The sequence below is a fragment of the Dicentrarchus labrax genome, unplaced genomic scaffold (assembly GCF_905237075.1).
Source record: "Dicentrarchus labrax unplaced genomic scaffold, dlabrax2021, whole genome shotgun sequence".
In the NCBI taxonomy this organism is placed as follows: Eukaryota; Metazoa; Chordata; class Actinopteri; family Moronidae; genus Dicentrarchus; species Dicentrarchus labrax.
The window spans coordinates 13,305,360-13,323,370 of record NW_026136709.1 but is presented as its reverse complement, the minus strand read 5'-3'; the positions used below and the strand labels follow the sequence as shown (position 1 = coordinate 13,323,370).

Genomic DNA, 18,011 nt, shown 5'->3' with positions numbered 1-18,011 from the left:
GAAAGGCCTATCATCACCTCCCCTGCCCAGCTGCATATTCAGACACTTTGACTGGGCTCATTCATACCTGCTCTCCAAGTTGTTAGTTTTGAAATTTCCCTTTTCTCAATGTGAAACGTGAGTGAAATGAAATACACGTTCAAAGGCTTGTTTGAGTTGGTGATCTGAGCTGTCCCATCTCATTCATCTTGTTATGATCTATTAATTCACCCAGGCGTTCTCTAAACAGCCACCAGCACGGGCACAGAGATGTAATAATAATAAGGGGGTAATCTGACGCTCTGCCATTTGAAGTCTTCCAGCTGCTCGGGCCTCCTTCTCTAAAATTACACAGATAGCCATCACTGGCTGCAGTGTAAATCAGCCCTATAGTAGCTGACATGCTAAAACACTGTGTTTAGACTATAGACGCAGAGATTGCAATCGCTTTTGCTAGACCGTTGCATGCAGGAGCAGGGGTTTTAACCACTAAACTCAGAAACCACTGGAAGGTAAGCAAATGCAGAATGGATAGGAAATGTGCATTCATGTGAATGTGTGACTCTAAACTAGTTTTTCTGTGTGTCTTTACATATGCAGGAGCTACTGAAAAGAACCCCCAAGAAACACAACGATTATGCCCTGGTTCAGGAGTCTCTGCAGGTGATGAAGGCTGTGTGCTCCAGCATCAACGAAGCCAAGAGACAGATGGAGAAGTTGGAGATTTTGGAGGAATGGCAGTCCCATATCGAGGGCTGGGAGGTGGGCTTCAACTAAACTGTGTACACAGTGTTGAATGATTGAACTTAATCCAATGAGTTCAACTTAAACGGCTGCGTTGACTTCTTGCTGTGTCGTAACAGTTGGCTTGGAGGTTTTTTTGTTGCCTGTAACACACAGCTAAGTTTTCACCCTGCCAAAGCTCAAAGTCATGACTTATTGAAAGGCAGTTAGACCTATGCCAGCAATTCGACAAGAATTCCAAGTGGCGTGACTTTAGTAGCCTTTTAAGCTTTCTTGTTCTCTCTGGGAACAATGACTTGTATTCACAATGGCCAAATTCTTTCTGCCTGGATGAGCCTGTTGCTTGTTGTTAAAGCCGTAATGCTTTAGGGTGACGGATCCAATCATCGTCAGGTAGACCACACTCCTTGGTCTTCAGGGTTGCCTTTAGGTACATTTTCTTTGTGAGTTCTTGTATGCCTTAATATGTGTTCAGTGGTGGCTGGAAAGAAAAAAACACTGGTGGTAATTGTAAGGCAAAAGTCTGGGATGCTTATGTAATTGGCCTGGCTCCATGCAAATAAACATTGTCAGTGCTGATGCAGCTTCTGACGAAGGTGTAGGCAGTGACAACTTACTCAGATATGAGTAAGACAAGATACGATAGAGCATGATTGGACTTCCTTGCATGTGGCCGAGATGTTCCTGTGAATGTGTTGTTTTAGTGTCAGTGTTGTTATAGTACTAGCAAGGCATTTAGAAAGGCTTTTAGTAAGTTTGTTTAACTTTATAGTAAAATTTACTGCAGAAACACAAATAGATGGGCACGAAAAAACATCTTGAATCCATTAATGTAGAAAAAAACTATTTAGACAAATGATAAGGAATATATTAAGTCTAACACAGTAACACTTTTACACACACTCCCACACACACACACCTAACACACATTGTCTAAGTTTCAAGTCTAAGAATAGTGTGATCAGAATGAGGCTTAGTGCTGGGTGGGGTGACATGTCTTGTACTCGACATAGTCCTGGCTGTAGCTACTCTGCGGTTTCCCTTCAGCACTTTTATTAATTGTAAACATTAGCTCATTCTGGATCAGGACCCTCTGACTGCTGCACGCCAAGCACTGCAGCTCTAAATGAGATGGAACTAAAGAAGAAAATAAAAAAAGAAGAGGAGAGAGAGAGAGCTCATCAATGGTTGCATCTTGCCTTTTCTGTGTGGGTGTTTGAGGAATGATGGAGGGATGAGGAGTGATTGTGAGCGCTGCTGTTTTTTCCGTCCCTGCTCCTCCGCCCAGGCTGATTGCTTGTTAGCACTGACCTGCTCCACAGCTGGCTGCCCTCGGGGCATCCTGGCAGGTTCACCTCGCGTGGGAGAAACAGGGCGATGGCCCGCCGTGGTCACCATGGTGACGACTGCCAGCATTTGTCAGGGCGGTGATTGCCAGTTGGTTAGTGTTGCAAGTGTCTGTGTTTTGTCACTGTGCACCCTAGCAATATTTTAATTTAGCAGCGGGTAGTTTCCAGTTGTGTTTCACTTCACATTCTGTTCTCTTGTGGAAGTTTAATTAATGTTCTTAAAACCTATTTGAGTTGTGGAGTTTGCTTGATTTGGCTTCTTTACTTTAAATACTTTCAGTAACATTCTCTCATCTCTTCAGCTAATTGACAAATACCACTCCAGAGTTTAACACAAACTTCTCTACCGTACTTTTTCCGTAATTAATGGCATATCCTGCTTCGTCATTCCTCTTTTTTTTTTTTTTATCCTTTTCTGCAGTTGTTATGTCTGGCAGTTGTCTGACTGTAAAAATAGAGGGTTGAATTTTAGATGAAACAGATGACTGAGGGTTTAAAGTGTTGTTTAGGTTTTAGGAAGAATACACCCTCTGTGGAGCTTTGGCTTGGAACAGAATTGATGTGAAGAGTGATAGAAAAATGCTGCAGAGAAGAAGAAAAAGGCGACACCAAAAGACGTAAATGGACTGGCGGTTCTGTTAAAAGTGCATGAAACACAAAAGGGAAGTGTCGTTTCTTCCAGTGAGGAAATGCAGCTCTATAGTCTGGATCAGTGTGATGTTGCTATTGGCCCCTTCAAGTGGCCAAGACAAGTTGGCCTTTCCATGTCTGGTGTGCACACATTCACTGGCTGCAAATTAGTTTAACATCTGGTCATGGGCTGGGGAGTTAAAAGGCCCTGAAAGAGTGGAGCAGGGACTAAAAAGAAGTGTGGAGAAAGGAATGAAAGAGATAGAGGAATAGACTGGGGTGAGAGATGATCGGCGGAAGGGAAGGGAGGAGAAGGAGGATAAAAGGGTGAGGAGAGAAAGAAGGAAAAAGTGGGATAGGTTTTGGCCCGTTGATGTCTCCAGCAGGAGGAAATGCTTAGCACATTTTCCGGCTCTGTGCGCAAGGGAGTTATTTTTAGCTCTGAAGGGCCGATCAAACGTGGTACATAAATTCCCAGAGCAGGCAAGGTAAGGAAAAAGACAGCACACTTTATCACTAGCAGCAGGAACCCCAACCAATATGGTGACCAGGCGCGACAATGCAACACATAGTTTGACTGGACGGGATGTTATTCTATAGAAGCCATTAACGGCCATGCATTTTAAAGTCCCACAGCAATCTGGTCTGAGGAAGCAGGGAGTGTTTTTACAGACCCCTGAGAGAGGGAACAGGAAAGGCTGGGCTTTGTAATGCCCACTCCTGTTCAGACACTGTGTGAACACTGAATGGTATAAAAATCATTTGTAGAAACTTTCCAAAAAATACAATTTACTCCTGTATTCCCCTTGTGTGTCAATCTGTGTCCAAGCATCTGTTTGGCTCTTCTATTTTTTCTGTCTGTTTGACCTTTTGTCCACATGTCTGTTTGCAGGGCTCCAATATCACTGATACATGCACGGAGATGCTCATGCATGGCGTCCTCCTGAAGATTTCAGCTGGAAACATACAAGAGAGGATTTTCTTCCTGTTTGACAAACTTCTGGTCTATTGCAAGAAGAAAAACAGGTGTCTTGAACCCTCTTTTATCATTACTACACAGAAAAAATCCACAAAGCAGAAGATACATTTAAATTCTCATCAGTGTATATTTTTTAGGAGACAGAATAAAAATATTGTTAATGCTAATTTAAAATTTCCCTCTGTCTGTACTCCCACAAAACATTTAGAGCATGGACCTTATAAATAATTCACTGCGCCAGTTCTTTCACTTTTTTTTAAAGAAAAGGGAGCAGCGCACTGTGGGAAGCATTTTAGTGTTTTGTGAGGGAGTTGAAAGAAAAGTTATGCAGTAGACGAGACACGTGAGAAAAGGATTTGGGAGATTTTTTTTAACTTGGGGAAATGGGGACGTGAGTAGCCTATGTGGGGATCTATTACCATTTGTGGACCCATGGCTAGTAGATTTATCTTTGAAGTAGCTCATGTGGAAATATACCAAATAATATGACAGTTATTGTGATTAGTGCACGTTGAGTCAGGGAACTCTTGCTGATTGCCGACCATTGTTGTGCTTCTGCAGGCAGAACACTTGATGAATAGTTCGCTCTGTATAAACTAGCTTCGATTTCGCCAGATCTGTGCTGCTCACACTGAGCTACTGATGCAGCCGCTAACAATGCTCCTACAGCCATTGTACATGTTTTGGGCTTTTGTTTACACACCACCAACCAAGCTGCCACCTGCTTTGATTTCCTTTTACTGTACGTGCTGTATACAGTGTAGTGTCTGCAGGTAGTACATAAAAGCACATCCATTCACTGACTAAAGAAAGAAAAAGGAAAAAAGAAAAGAAAAAGTTTAGCTCTGACCTTAATTTCTTGTATTCTTGTATCTAAATTGGAGTCATTTTCCTCACTTAATTTGGTTAGTACATATGTTCAAACATCAGATGATTATAATTAGTCCCTGAAGGAACTGTGAGTGAGACTAATTACGCAGTAAGTAATAACATGAAATGATTAAACCTCACTGGCTAATTATTGTGGTTGCTTCTCTCCATCCAAGGCGTTTAAAAAACAGCAAGACGGCCACAGAAGGTCCTCGCTACCTGTTCAGAGGTAGAATCAACACGGAGGTGATGGAGGTGGAAAATGTGGATGATGGCACTGGTGAGTGGTCCTGCAAAAACATGCAACATTCAATTTGGACAAATAACTGTTTTCGCTAGGTTTTCTTTCTCCTTTCGTGCTCGCTCGTTCCTCATTTTTTAATTTTAGCTCTCCTGGCAGCAGGGGTTTAAAACATGCCATAATAACCCACACAGGAACGTTGACAACATAGTTTTTGGCCTGAGCTGTTGCACAACTGTGTGATTTTACTTGGATTGCCAATGGAAAAATAAGATTTACCTATAAACATTTTTTTTTAGACATCTATAGTTACACATCCTTGGTGAGCTCGAGCGCTTGTGTCTCTTGGCCTCACATAGCCACTGATTATCATTTATATTTGTAGAAGCCATCATTTCCTCTCCAGCAGACCTAGATGGCCAGTAATATTGGGTGTTTTTGGTGAGAGATGGATGAGTTTGGGTCTGGATGGGGAGGATAAACACGTGAAGCAGGCAGCGGTGCAGTTACTCTTGGGTGTTCTGCACCACAGGCGGGAGATCTCAATCTGAAATCCTGGGCGACAGGAGTATTTTAGCTTAGATTCCTACATAATGAAAGCACCACGACTTTTTTCCCAGGAGCACACTTGCTGCCTGAGGTTTGAAAAACGCCCTCAAGGCATACCATATAAAGGACACCACACTGTAGATGCTTTTAGACGTGATTGTAATTGATGATTGTAATGGTTTGCTTTTTGTTACACCCTCAGAGGGAGAAAATCAGAGGTCAGGCGGGGAGGCATTTGAAATGTTCCCTAAGAGATGAAAATAAGGACGGAGATTCAGCTAACGTTCAAAAGTTCAAAACTTTTTTTTACATTCAACGTCTATATTTGAGCCTGGTGGGGAATCACAAGTATCCATCAGCTCTGTGGGAGTATTCTGAACACTCAGTAGTAAATAATGCTGATGGATGGTCTTTCTTCTGCATGTGTGTCCTCTCGTTTATCTCATTAAAAGAGAAGAGCAATAATCAATGAAGCACTCAATAGAGAGGCTATTTAGGGCCGGCACTAGAGCTGGGTAAAATTAGTCTAGAGCGAGTTTTGGAGTAAGATAGAGTACATTATTCTCGATAGTTTTATAGTGGATGTTGTGTTTGCAAAATAGACCACACACTGCTGTATGAGAAAGCCTTAATTCATCAGATAATGTGTTGTCTGTTCTTGTGCATTTCCTGTTCTTTCCTTTATGAGCCCTACTGCTGCTATCACGTTATTTTGCTTTGCGTTCTCTGAAGCAAATCATTGGACTTGTGCCTCATGTTATTGCTGTGTTTTATGCGGTAACCCTCATTTACAGCAAAGCCGACTTCCAAACAACTCTGTTTACAGTGTCATGATCAATGCGACCACTAATTGACGGCCCTCCCCTTCAAACATGAAAAACTTCTCTCAGCTTAAATGAGTCAAAAAAGTGGATTTGCGTTGTTCCACCCCTCGCGGAGAGAGGGCTTTATAAAACCAGTGAAGTCAAACTCGTGGCTGTGCTCTCCACCTCTGTCTTACAGCTGACTACCACAGCAGTGGGAACATAGTAAACAACGGCTGGAAGATCCACAACACGGCCAAGAACAAGTGGTTCGTCTGCATGGCCAAGACCCCGGAGGAGAAGCAGGAGTGGCTGGAGGCCATCATGAAAGAGAGGGAGCGGAGGAAAAGTAAGAAGACGCTTCACCTTGTATCAGGATCAGGGTGGGGGTCGGTTTACTTTCAATGCAGTCTGTTAAGGAAACTCATTTCCCTTTAATCTTTTCCTCTCAACATCTGTCTTGAATCAAACTGAGAATATATGCTGCGTTTGGGAAAATCAATACAATTGAACCTGAATAAGTGGAAAAGTAATGCAGTAATATTTGCTAACAAGCCTTTGCTAACATATTTACAGGTTGTCACTCCCACAAGGTAAACACATAGTGAGGACAGCATGTATTCTGTTTTTATTTTGCCCATTTTGAAATTGTCTAGTCATAGTGTCAGTCATTAACCATGCTGAAGACTATAAGCACAGGCATTGAAAGGCACTGCTAATTATCTTGTGAAATTAGGAGATATTAACCTTTGCCAGCTGGTAATTGATGTCACATCTAGTCTAGGAGCTGAGTGCAAAGATTATTAATGCCACGATACTGACAGGCTTTTTACACCCTCTCTGCCCCCCCTCCCTCCTCTGCTGCATAGGTCTGAGGCTCGGCATGGAGCAGGATACGTGGGTGATGGTGTCAGAGAAGGGAGAGAAGCTCTACCACCTCATGACCAAGGGTAACCTCATTAAGGACCGGAAACGCAAGCTCACCACCTTCCCCAAGTGCTTCCTGGGAAGGTAAGATTCTCGTCGCTAATCACGACACTTTGGTTTGTCCGGTGAGGAAGCTGCTGAGTATGCAGTCCTTGTGGTTCCTTTGTGTCACGTCAGTGTAAGCACTGTAACTGTGAGGGAGTAAGTGAGTGTCAAAGTGGATGACTGTGCTGTGAGTTTCTGAGACAAACCACAATGAATATCTAAATCTGTGTGTTCTCAGATGTATAGACCTTGTACAGTGTTAAGTGAGTGATAGTAGTACGGTATATGGTTTTATCTCCAGAGCAGGTGACAGGTAGCACTTTTGTTATATAGCTCTCCATCCCTGCTTTTATTTTGAAATTGGCAAGGTTTTCTAAAGACAGCAGCTGGGAAGAAGAAAGCATCGGCTCTTTTTGTTCAGGAGACTGAGTGTCATGTATATCTGCAGTCTCAGTCATGGGAAAATCAAATCCAGCCAGATTTAGCCCATGAATCTTATTTAAGGATTATTGGTGTGGTGTCTGGGGACGGATCGGCCATCGAATGCCAGTCGTAAATCACAGAGAGATATCCCTGTGCGGCTCAGCTGAATGCCCGCTTTCCCCCTCGCCCATGTTAGATTACAGTAAGCTCTCTGCTGAGGAATCCATGAGGTAACTGCAGTAGAGGGCCCATTATGCCAGAGGGCAGCTGTGTATGTGTATGTGTATGTGTATGTGTATGTGTAAGTGTGTGTGTGTGTGTGTGTGTGTGTGTGTGTGTGTGTGTGTGTGTGAGAGAGAGAGAGAGCGAGAGAGAGAGAGTGTGTGTGCACTTGTGAGATGTTCGTTGTGTCCTTGAGTTCTCTCAGCTATGCCAGTGCTCCATGTTTACTTTTAATGAGTCTAAACATGTCAATCTGTCCTCCCTTTGCTGATAGGTGAGAATATTTACTGTAAAGGGTGCTTTGCTCAAAATCCTGTCCTTGAGCTATTTTAAGCATGCATGCCCCCGTTTCAGTATTTTACTTTCATCATGTAAGTTGTAGATGTATTTCTGTCATGTCAGTTTGCAAAGTTTTAATGCAAGTAAATGAGTAAATAAGTGAACTGAGTTTGCCCAGGGTATAATCTTGTCCAGGGAAACACTTCTTAAACACTCACATTTCTGGATCTCCTGCAGTCTATTTCAAAATCAAATTTTTATGGGGCACAGACTGTAACTCCAATCACTGATGTGTGTGTGTGTGTGTGTGTGTGTGTGTGTGTGTGTGTGTGTGTGTGTGTGTGTGTGTGTGTGTGTGTGTGTGTGTGTGTGTGACCAGAACCACCATCTTTAAACTACCTGTGGTGTGATATAATGTTATTTTCATTACGCCCTTTAGCTTTATACAGGAAATCTTGATGAGATATTGCACCTCTTCCTTTCCTAAGCTGGGGAAGTGCAGAAAACCTGTAACCTCAATTCATATTTCCATTTCACACATTCAACAAAAATTACTCTATTGCAGTAATGTGCTTTCCACATTGTAGGCCTATGTGAAAAGCACACATTGTGAGACTGAGAGGGTGATGAAGCTGGATCAGAATAATAAAATCTACAAACATCTGGCTGCAGCCAAAGAGATCTCCATGTTTAAAAATGAAAATTGTATGTGACGGGCAAAAGTATTTTTATGTGTGACAGCCAGAAGTATTTTTATAGAGTGATGAAACTATGCAATTTAAAAAAGGGCTGGAAATTAAATAAAATATTTTCACAAGACAGCCTTGGTTGGATGTTATTTAAACTGTGCTCCTATCTTGACTCTTGAAATCCCATAACAAATTTCCCCTTGTAAACGCCCCACTGCATTTCTGAATGGTCCATGTTTTCCATTTGTTTTAAATTTTAACAGGGATGTTTTGACTGGTAATAATCACACTGAAAATCACCCGAGCTTAAGCAGCCATTTCAAAATCCCTGTTATTTTTAAGAGCACGGAGAGAAAAAAACAACGACCAAAAAGTCCAATTGGACATAGTTGTGGCCATGTTATATCGCATGGTGGTTTGGAATGAGCAGTTACTTTCTCCTTTGGTCCACGCAGACAACACCAGATCCTTCGCGGTCTGGAGGAGGAATGGATCTGTCAGCTAAAAAGATTAAAAGGATCAAACATTGGTTGTATGTGGGCACCTCGGTGAGTCTGAAGAGATCATATGGTGAGAAAGCAGCTCGGGGAAGCTCCCTTTGGAAACCTATCCCTCTATATATAACTTGGCCAACACCTGGATGACCACTTGTGGGTGAAAAGACATCTCTAGCCCCTCTGTACTTCCCCTGTCTGAGATGACTTTGGTACTGATTACATGTAGGCGTAATTGGTGAATTGCAACCAGCATGGTATGTCTCTGATGAAAGCCACATTGCCTATGGCTTCAACTCAGCCCACTCCCTCCATTGTGAAATGCTTTTCCTTTATTCTCTTTCCACGCCTCCTCTTTCTCTTTTTGATTTTTTAAGGCCGAAGGCTATTTTTGGGTCTCGAACGACTCCCCTTTAAGTGGTACAATCGTATTTGTGGTTTGGTTCCTGTGACAGTGTAATTCATCAAAGAAAATGTGTGTGACAACCACCTAGCTTACAGTTATCATCCAATTTTAAACTTGGAATAAACAGAAAAACAAAGGAGATTCGAAGTGGTAGTCTTTTTCTACATATTTCAGAAAACATTGTCTGCTTGTTGTGATGGAGGTTGATGAAAAGCCCTTTAAAAGCTCAGTGGAAAGGTTAGGCATCCTGTAAGAAATGCCCTTTGTCTTTGTCTTGGAATACACCTTTTGCTCTGTCAGCATACACAAATGATAAAGCTGAAGCAGAATAAAAAGCCTGCTGCTTTTGCTGCACCTAGATGTGGGCAGCATTTAATACATAGAGCGCGGGAGATATATTCATACATCAGTTAATATACTGTACCAATATTGTATAAGAATAGATACTATCTGGGATTTGATTGCCTTAATGTAATGACGTAGAGAAACTTAAAGTGATAGTTTGACATTTTGCTTTCGCTCAGAGAGTTCGATGAGAAGATTTATACCACTCTCATGTCTGTCTGCTGTTAAGTTACAGCCAGCAGCCGGCTAGCTTAGGTGAGAATAATGACTGCAAACAGGAGGAAGCAGCTGGCAGGCATCCGAAGGTAACAATATCCACTTGCCCACGCCTCCAAAACTCACTAATTGACACATTATATCTTGTTTGCTAAACTGAAGGGTAAAAAAACGACAAGTTGGGGCGCCCCGGTTGCTCACCCGGTAGTGTGGTACCAGATATCAAGGATAAGCAGTGGCCTGGGCTCTTTGCTGCATGTCATCCCCTCTCTCCATGCATTCCCTGTCTCTCCTTACTGTTACTAAACAAAATTAAGTGAAAACGAACCAATGAAAAAACAAGATGTACCATATTAATTAGCCTTTAGGCAGATTTTGTTACCTGATGGAACCAGGCTTGCTGTTTCCAGTCTTCATGCTAAGCTAAGCTAACCGGTTGCTGGCTGTAGCTTCAAATTTAGGAGACAACTTTCCAAACCAGTGAGAGTAGCACAAACAAAAAAAACACATACATACAGAACTCTCTCTCCTCTGAAATACCAAAACGTTTCTAACTTTGGAAGAAAAGTTTGTGTTCAAGAAGGACCCCATCGCTCATAATAAAAAGTTAATTTACAAAATACTTATTTGGGCCTTTACAGGTTAGATTAAAGTATTATGCTAAACACTGATAGGCATTCATACATTTATTGATCTCTACATGAATGGGTCTTAAACATTGGGATATTTAATTTGGTCAGTTTCGCCCAGCTCAACATACAAATAGCATGAAACTGTTTTTTGCATATGTGACCCTGATCAGCTTGAGGCCATGAGAACTGCGCAGTCCAAACTTTCAGGGTGTTTTTCCTTCCATGGTTAAGGTACAGAGGTTGACAAATTGACGTTGTTATAGACTTGTGTTTTTCCCCTGTGGCCTGTTGTGGAAAGAAAGGACGCCAAGGATGAGTGGTTAAAGAGCGTAAGATGTTGAACGGACAGAGGACGGGGTGTTTTCTTCAGTTGTTGCTCTGAAAACTTTTGTAATTGCTCCTGTTGGCTCGACGCTGACACCCGGCCACCTCCATCATGGTCTGGAAGTGAATTCCACAGAATTCCAGTGGTGCCGTTGGCCATGTTTGTTTATCTTTAAAGGGGAGAGAGGACATCAAGAATGTAATCAGATAGGCTGCTGCTACTCTGCCTACTTTCTCTCTTTTTATTTTGTCCTCTTAGTTTCTCTCTCTCTCTCTCTCTCTCTCTCTCTCTCTCTCTCTCTCTCTCTCTCTCTGTCTGAGTCACTAAATTATGGAGAATTATCCCATTTACCTCGTTTGGGCCATCAGAAGATCGGATGCTGTTTGTTGTTCTGGCAGTGGGTTTGTTTCCTCTTTCTAGTTGTAAATGATGCAGAACAAAAAATATCTTTCATTTTCCATCATGAACTTCCCAAGATCCAATTAAATCCTGCGTATTTGATAGTGTTACGATGTATGTCTAAAATAAATAAAGTGAAACTGGACAAAAGACACAAACTAAAGCCTGCTGGTTGTTTTAACGGACAGATGTGGCCCCCAACAGTAAATAAATCATTCCTCTTTGCCAAGATAGTGTTTGTTGCCATAGTCACATCAATTTAGAGTAAATGTTGTTTGTGGCAAGTTGTAAAGGCTCTCTGTAATGACAGCAAAGGCAACCACTTTTTTTTCCCTATTTACAGATTAGTAAGGATAAATTCAAAGCTCTCTCCACTGATCACACACATTCTCTTTTATGGAGTGACAGGATTTCCCTTGGGGATTTTGTGTATGTTTGTCGTGTTGTCCCTGATTGAGTGTGTGTGTATTATTATTTCAGTGTTGTCTTTTGTGTCTCTCCAGTGAGTTTGTATCTTGGCTGATGGAAATCGGCGAGACAGGCAATCCAGAGGAAGGGGTTCACCTGGGTCAGGCTCTGCTGGAGAATGGCATCATCCACCATGGTTGGTTCTCACAATTTTCTCCTTTTTTCTCCCTCACTAAGACCTGCTTTAACGTCTTTTGCTGTTCCATATCTAAAACCAAATCTACCACAGTCTAATTTACTTTGTGCTGCGCAGCGGAGAGCATGCAAGTGCCTGCCATTGCCTGACCTAACCTCTAGCCGTGTCCAATGAATGTTCCTCATTCAAAAAGCAGAGTTTCACAACACTTTCTCTCCCTGGCTTGAGCCTACAATGTAGATGCAGCTGTTTTATTTATGTCTTAGCAGGTGTCCTATTTAAACACTCCCTTGACACAATGTTTAGGTTAGGGATTATAATTATTAATCTCTTCTTGCAGTAAATGTTTGTCATATTTGCTCAGTGGCCGTTCTGTGGCTTTGCGTAACAAGTGTATTTAGCGCATGAGGCTTAAGCCTAATGCTTTGCATTCACACTAAATGGTGCATACTGCTCTGCATGTAGTTTTTCCTCAAAAGAGTAGGGCCTCAAGCCAAGTTGTATCTTAAATCACTCTGGGGGTGCTTTATTGCTTCCTCACAGAGAAATGAGATTGGGCTTTAGAGCTGTTCCTGACAGAAAGGCATAACTCCGAGCCTCTCTGAGCTCTCTCACAGTGCAGTTAGAAGTCCCCATGTGAAAAACGATAGAATATCTTTTCATAAAAACCTTTAATGGAACCAGCACGCCTACAGCCAAGAATACAGAGCCAACTGTTATTACAGTTAGGAGGGTCCTCGACAAAGTCCCCTAAAGCAAGAGGAGCAGGGAGCTATGAGCAGCTGTGTTATCTGTGACCACTCTGTATGAGGTTTGAGTCTTCCTCTTGTCTTGAAAGCTTGTTTTACCATGCAGCCCTGCTTGGCTTGAATGTGTTTTTAAACCTCTTATACTTTCAAACTTGAGGCAGGATGAATAATGTTCCCTTTAGGGTTGAGACTTTTTTTACTTGTTTCTTCTTTCATTCTGGCACATCTCCTTTCAGAAACCCCCTCATGTTTTGAATTGCATTTTTAGTCACAGACAAATACCAGTTCAAACCTGAGCCTGTACTGTACCGCTTCCGCTACGACGATGGCACCTACCACCCCAGAAGTGACATGCATGATGTCATATCTAAGGTAACAGTGCAACAGTAGAGCCTAATTAAATATAAATTACATTTTACACACCAATCACTGACCTAATCAAAATCTGCTCGATTTTCGCAGGGTGTTCGGCTCTTCTGCCGTCTTCACAGCCTCTTCACTCCTGTCATCAGGTAGGCCGCCATTTTCCTTTCTACTCCATTGCAACCCAGCCATGTGGGGCTCCAGTAGCTTAGCATCTGGCTCTTGCTCCTAAAATAGCTACACCACAAAGCAACCAGAGAGGAGGAGAGAAATATCACGGTGAACTATGAGCTCATTGTTTTTTAAAGAGGAACTGACTTAGGAGGAGTTGGCACAGATGGTGATGGAGTGCGGTGGGGCCTGTGGGTGATCGAGCTTGGCAGGTTTTTATCTTCCCCGGTTTCAAAACACAGATGTGGTGAAGAAGATGGAGTTTATCGGATGTTACAAGTAGTTTGGGTACATGTGGGACACAGATAAATGGCTGACATTGTGATGAATCTCTCTTGATGCTTTTGAGAGTTAATTTTCTGCATAAATAGTCTGTTTGAAGATTTTGGTATGCAAATAATGTCACAAAGAAAAGGTCTCATTCTTGACCTTGGAAATAGTTATGGTAAGCAATCTCAGGTGTGCAGAGGTATTTTTCTGTGTATTTTTCAGGGTCTTCATCAGCATAAACGTTTCATTCTTTATCAGCCGCATCTCCAAATTTATTGTTGACCTTGGAAATAGTAGCGTGACAACACAATCTCCACCCAAGGCATCACTAGCTATTTTCTGGAGCTTTTGATTCCATCACACGGTCTTCATCAGAATGAAAGTTTGTCCTTGGCTGCGGTCAAGCCTTAACTTAAAGCCAACATGATGAGAAGTCCCAAAAAAGCTATGAATGAAATTTAAACAGCTACTGAGCTTGCATGTCCTCAAATCCATCTTCATGAAAGCTGAGCAAACTCCATTCTATGATGAGGACTGTGTAATATGTTTAAAAGCTTGATAAAGGCTAGTAAGTGGACTTTGAGTTGTGCTTTTTTGTCAAAGTATGTTGCTCCTGTTTCTGAATCCAAACCTACAGGGGATTTTTGGTCATTTTTTCCTCCTTTGTTATGTGTCTGCACTATGTTTGGGTCACATGGCTCAGTCCATTCATCACAGTTACAAATAGCCTCTATTATGTTATAAAGCATTTTACAGGGACCATTCAGTTACAATACACAGGTCTTACACATTTCACTGAGTGTGACCGACAGAATATTGATCCTGTGCTCTGAAAGGTCCAACTAGGAGTCGTGCAGCTGGAGGCAAACATTGATTCCAGTTCTTCAACAAATGACGTGATGCAAAATAGCCATTTTGCTATTTGAAGTTCAACACTTTTGTTCTCGAAGTTTCAGTACTGAAATCGGAAGGAGTTCTGGGTTCCATTATATGTTATTCAGATATACACTCGGTAATTAGTGTAAACATGTAAAAGCAAAAACATCCAGCATGCCCATGAAATACTCACTTAAACCTAAATGTGAAACAGGTGCTTTTTGAGAAATTTTGGCACACATGATGAAACATCTCTTTGTCTTAGGGAGTTAGAAGTGGAGCAATCACATTTTATAGGGAGTAATTTGCTAGCATTGCTTTGGTTTTTGGTGTTTTTCTTAAATCTTTATTCCATTTGATCAGTGTTTGAGGTGCAGGCTGCTAATATGTTTTACCGCAAAGCACCACATCAATGTTGCCTGTTTATGCTGGATTTCAAATGGCCTGATGAAAAGCTTTAATTTCACACCAATAAAACTGTGCCATAGCTGGAGGGGGCACACTGATACTGAATGTATTCCAGCTTAGAAGCTTCTCTGCATTTCTGTTTGATCCGACTACTAAAAAGCCTAAAAGTGATTGTGTCTGTGTGTGTGTGTGTGTGTGTGTGTCAGCATTCTGTCCATTGCCGTTTGTATTGAGGCCAGACCTCTTTACGTAAAAACTCTTGTCGATGTTGTGTGTGTGTCGTTAGCCAGAATATCTGTGCAGTGTGTTCTCACTGAGAGCCCAGTACAATGCATCACAGGGCTTGGGAATGCCAGAGTTTAATTGGAGCAACCAGCCCCTGCCTAATTAGGTATAATTTTCTGGCATAGCGAGAGCAATGAAGCGAAGGGGGCTAACGTACGCACTCCCCGCACCCCCCACTACACTTCTGTGCCCCCCTCACACCCCTACCTCCCTCACAAGAAAGCTGTGAATCCATCCACTCCAAAGGATCTGATTGCACAGTTTGAATTGTCCACTAAAGGCTAATACTGTGTGCACACAGTTAAAGTTTAATAATGCAATAAGAAGTATACTATTTCAGTATGTGCACAGAGAGGCTGCAAACCCACACAATAACACAATACAGGAAAGGAGACTCATGAATTATCTTCGTTAAGATTGGAAAAACTGGCATTTCAGTTCAGCTTCTCAGAAATATTGACAAGTTTTCTTCATTATGCTAAAGAGTTCTCCTGAAACTCAATATTTATAGATGTAGGTCTAGGATTTCCAAAATAACTAACAATACGGTACACTGTACTTGAGTAATTCATCAGGACTGAAACAGTTGATTAAAGCTTCAACTTTCAGCATCCTCTGTATAATATATTCCGAAGAATGCATTAAGAATGCAACATTTGCCTTCATCATCCATTTACCCCGAACAAAATGTCAAGGCAAACTTTCCTCTTTGGACAACAAGTTAAAAAGCTCTCTGACCTTTCCCTCTGTTACTCCTCACACTGCTGTTTCCTCATGCTGAACATATGGCTGCCCACTGGACCGCTGTTCACCCCCCATTTTTCACTCTGACAGCCTCACTGTGCACCAGCCGCTGAAGCCCCAATCTCTACGAATCCATTCAGGGGAAACAGGGTTCCTTTTTGCCTCTTCTGGTCCAAGTGGTTCATGCATGGAAAGGGCATGATAATATGTCTCATCAGCTAATATCAGCACAAGGTCCTCATCAGAGACTGACACAGGCTGTCAGATACAGATACCCAACAGAATTTTTCTTTAGGAGGAAACATGGCAGCAATAGGCCTCTCACGCCTGACATTTCTGAAGAGCTTCAGACAGCTGAGATTGGACTTTTAACTTCGCCCACATGTCAAGTTTGACTTGTCTGAACTGTGTGTGAATGCGGTTACGTGTGTCTGAGTGAGTGTTTGCATGTGGTGGAAATGGTGAAGCGCTGTAGGTCACGGTGGTTCTGGACTTTCCCGGCCTGCAGCTCGGCCTCTGCGTGTCCCCGGGGAGGCCCCTGTGTTCATGGGAAAGTCACAGCTCCATTTCAGATGGCATTCTCGGGGTCTGTGCGTCTGTGCGTGGGTAACACTGAAAACAGCAACACCGGACTGACATGGGGCACCCCAGTGCCAGACACTGCAGGGGCCGTTACCAGCCATGCTCAGAGGAATGCTGTTTTGCTGTCGCTAACTGTCAGAAACTCGCTTAGATTTATGATGCAACTGCCAGTGTTTGAAAAGTGACCACGCCTTGCTGACAGTGGGAATTATTAGTCCTCTTTTAGGCCTTGGGTTTAAATAGACCAAGCAATTACTGCTCTGCATGTTCCCCATCTGGGTTTAATACAATTTAAGTGAATCACAGAATTGAATAGTAACATGGCACAGTAAAGTTTTAACATGAAGTTTTCTGCTCTTATGTCCATCCAGGGATAAGGACTACCATTTGCGAACCTACAAATCAGTGGTGATGGCCAACAAGCTGATAGACTGGCTTATCGCACAGGTAAGCCCTTAAACCGCTTCATCCACAGTTATGGATAAGCAATATTAATGTATATCAAAATTCAGATGAATCATATGAGAACAATATAAAAATATATTGTTTAACAGAATTCAAAGCAAAATGTAATTCAAAAAATTTCAAATTTAGCTTTGTTTTACATGTGTGAAAAGTTTTTTCCTGAAGTAAAACATAACTTGAAACACATCAATATGTCATTTTGTGGGTCACTTCAGATGTGCAACAGAGGAAAAAAACCGAGACAAAGTGTTTCTTGCCATCAGACTTGAGGATCTCAGCGGAGTCAAAAGGAAACAAAGAAGGAAAAGCAGAATTGATTCGACAGCTGAGCTTTATTGACTTTGACAGGAAGCTTTGAGGTTGACAGATTGATAGTCCTGTTCAGGATGACAACAAAGAAATGAAATGTATATGGCGACCACCACAGAATCAATGGCAGACATCACATTTTTGTGTGTGCATATATGTGCATGTGTGTGGTAGTCCATATGAATGTGTTTGACCCAGGCCAGCGGAATAGCTCTCTCTCTCCTTTAGTGGGACTTCAAGAGCTGTCACACTAGGCTGTCTAGACATGATTTTGGCTCTGTTTAAGATGGAGCATGGAGTGACTCTGCTGGCCTTGGGGTTTGGGATGCAGGAACAAAGTGGGGGGGGATGAGTGTCACATTTCTCTAAACACACAATGTCCTTTGTTCTGTCTCTCTTTCTACTTCATTTTCTCTCATCCTCTTGGTTTTTACCCACTTGACTCATTTACTTTATCCTCTCTTTTTGCTTATATCTTCTATCATTTCTCCACTGCATCCCTTCTTTCCTGTGTCTTCTGGTGCAGGGGGACTGCAGAACCAGGGAGGAAGCGTTGATCTTGGGGGTGGAGCTGTGCGACAATGGCTTCATGCATCACGGTACAGCAATTTTCACTGCTGAGGATTTCAGCAGAGCAAA

At 42.2% G+C, this 18,011-nt stretch overlaps 1 protein-coding gene across 1 annotated transcript in view; it reads left to right on the top strand.

The window, feature by feature from the left end:
* The window catches only part of prex2 (phosphatidylinositol-3,4,5-trisphosphate-dependent Rac exchange factor 2), an 89,392-nt gene that overhangs the window by 21,757 nt on the left and 49,624 nt on the right, over positions 1-18,011 (top strand). The window contains exons 6-15 of the mRNA XM_051410905.1: positions 580-741; positions 3,595-3,728; positions 4,728-4,831; positions 6,344-6,493; positions 7,014-7,155; positions 12,050-12,150; positions 13,168-13,271; positions 13,362-13,411; positions 16,970-17,045; positions 17,899-17,971. Coding sequence (XP_051266865.1) covers positions 580-741; positions 3,595-3,728; positions 4,728-4,831; positions 6,344-6,493; positions 7,014-7,155; positions 12,050-12,150; positions 13,168-13,271; positions 13,362-13,411; positions 16,970-17,045; positions 17,899-17,971 — 1,096 coding nt within the window. The remainder of the gene's footprint in view (positions 1-579; positions 742-3,594; positions 3,729-4,727; positions 4,832-6,343; positions 6,494-7,013; positions 7,156-12,049; positions 12,151-13,167; positions 13,272-13,361; positions 13,412-16,969; positions 17,046-17,898; positions 17,972-18,011) is intronic.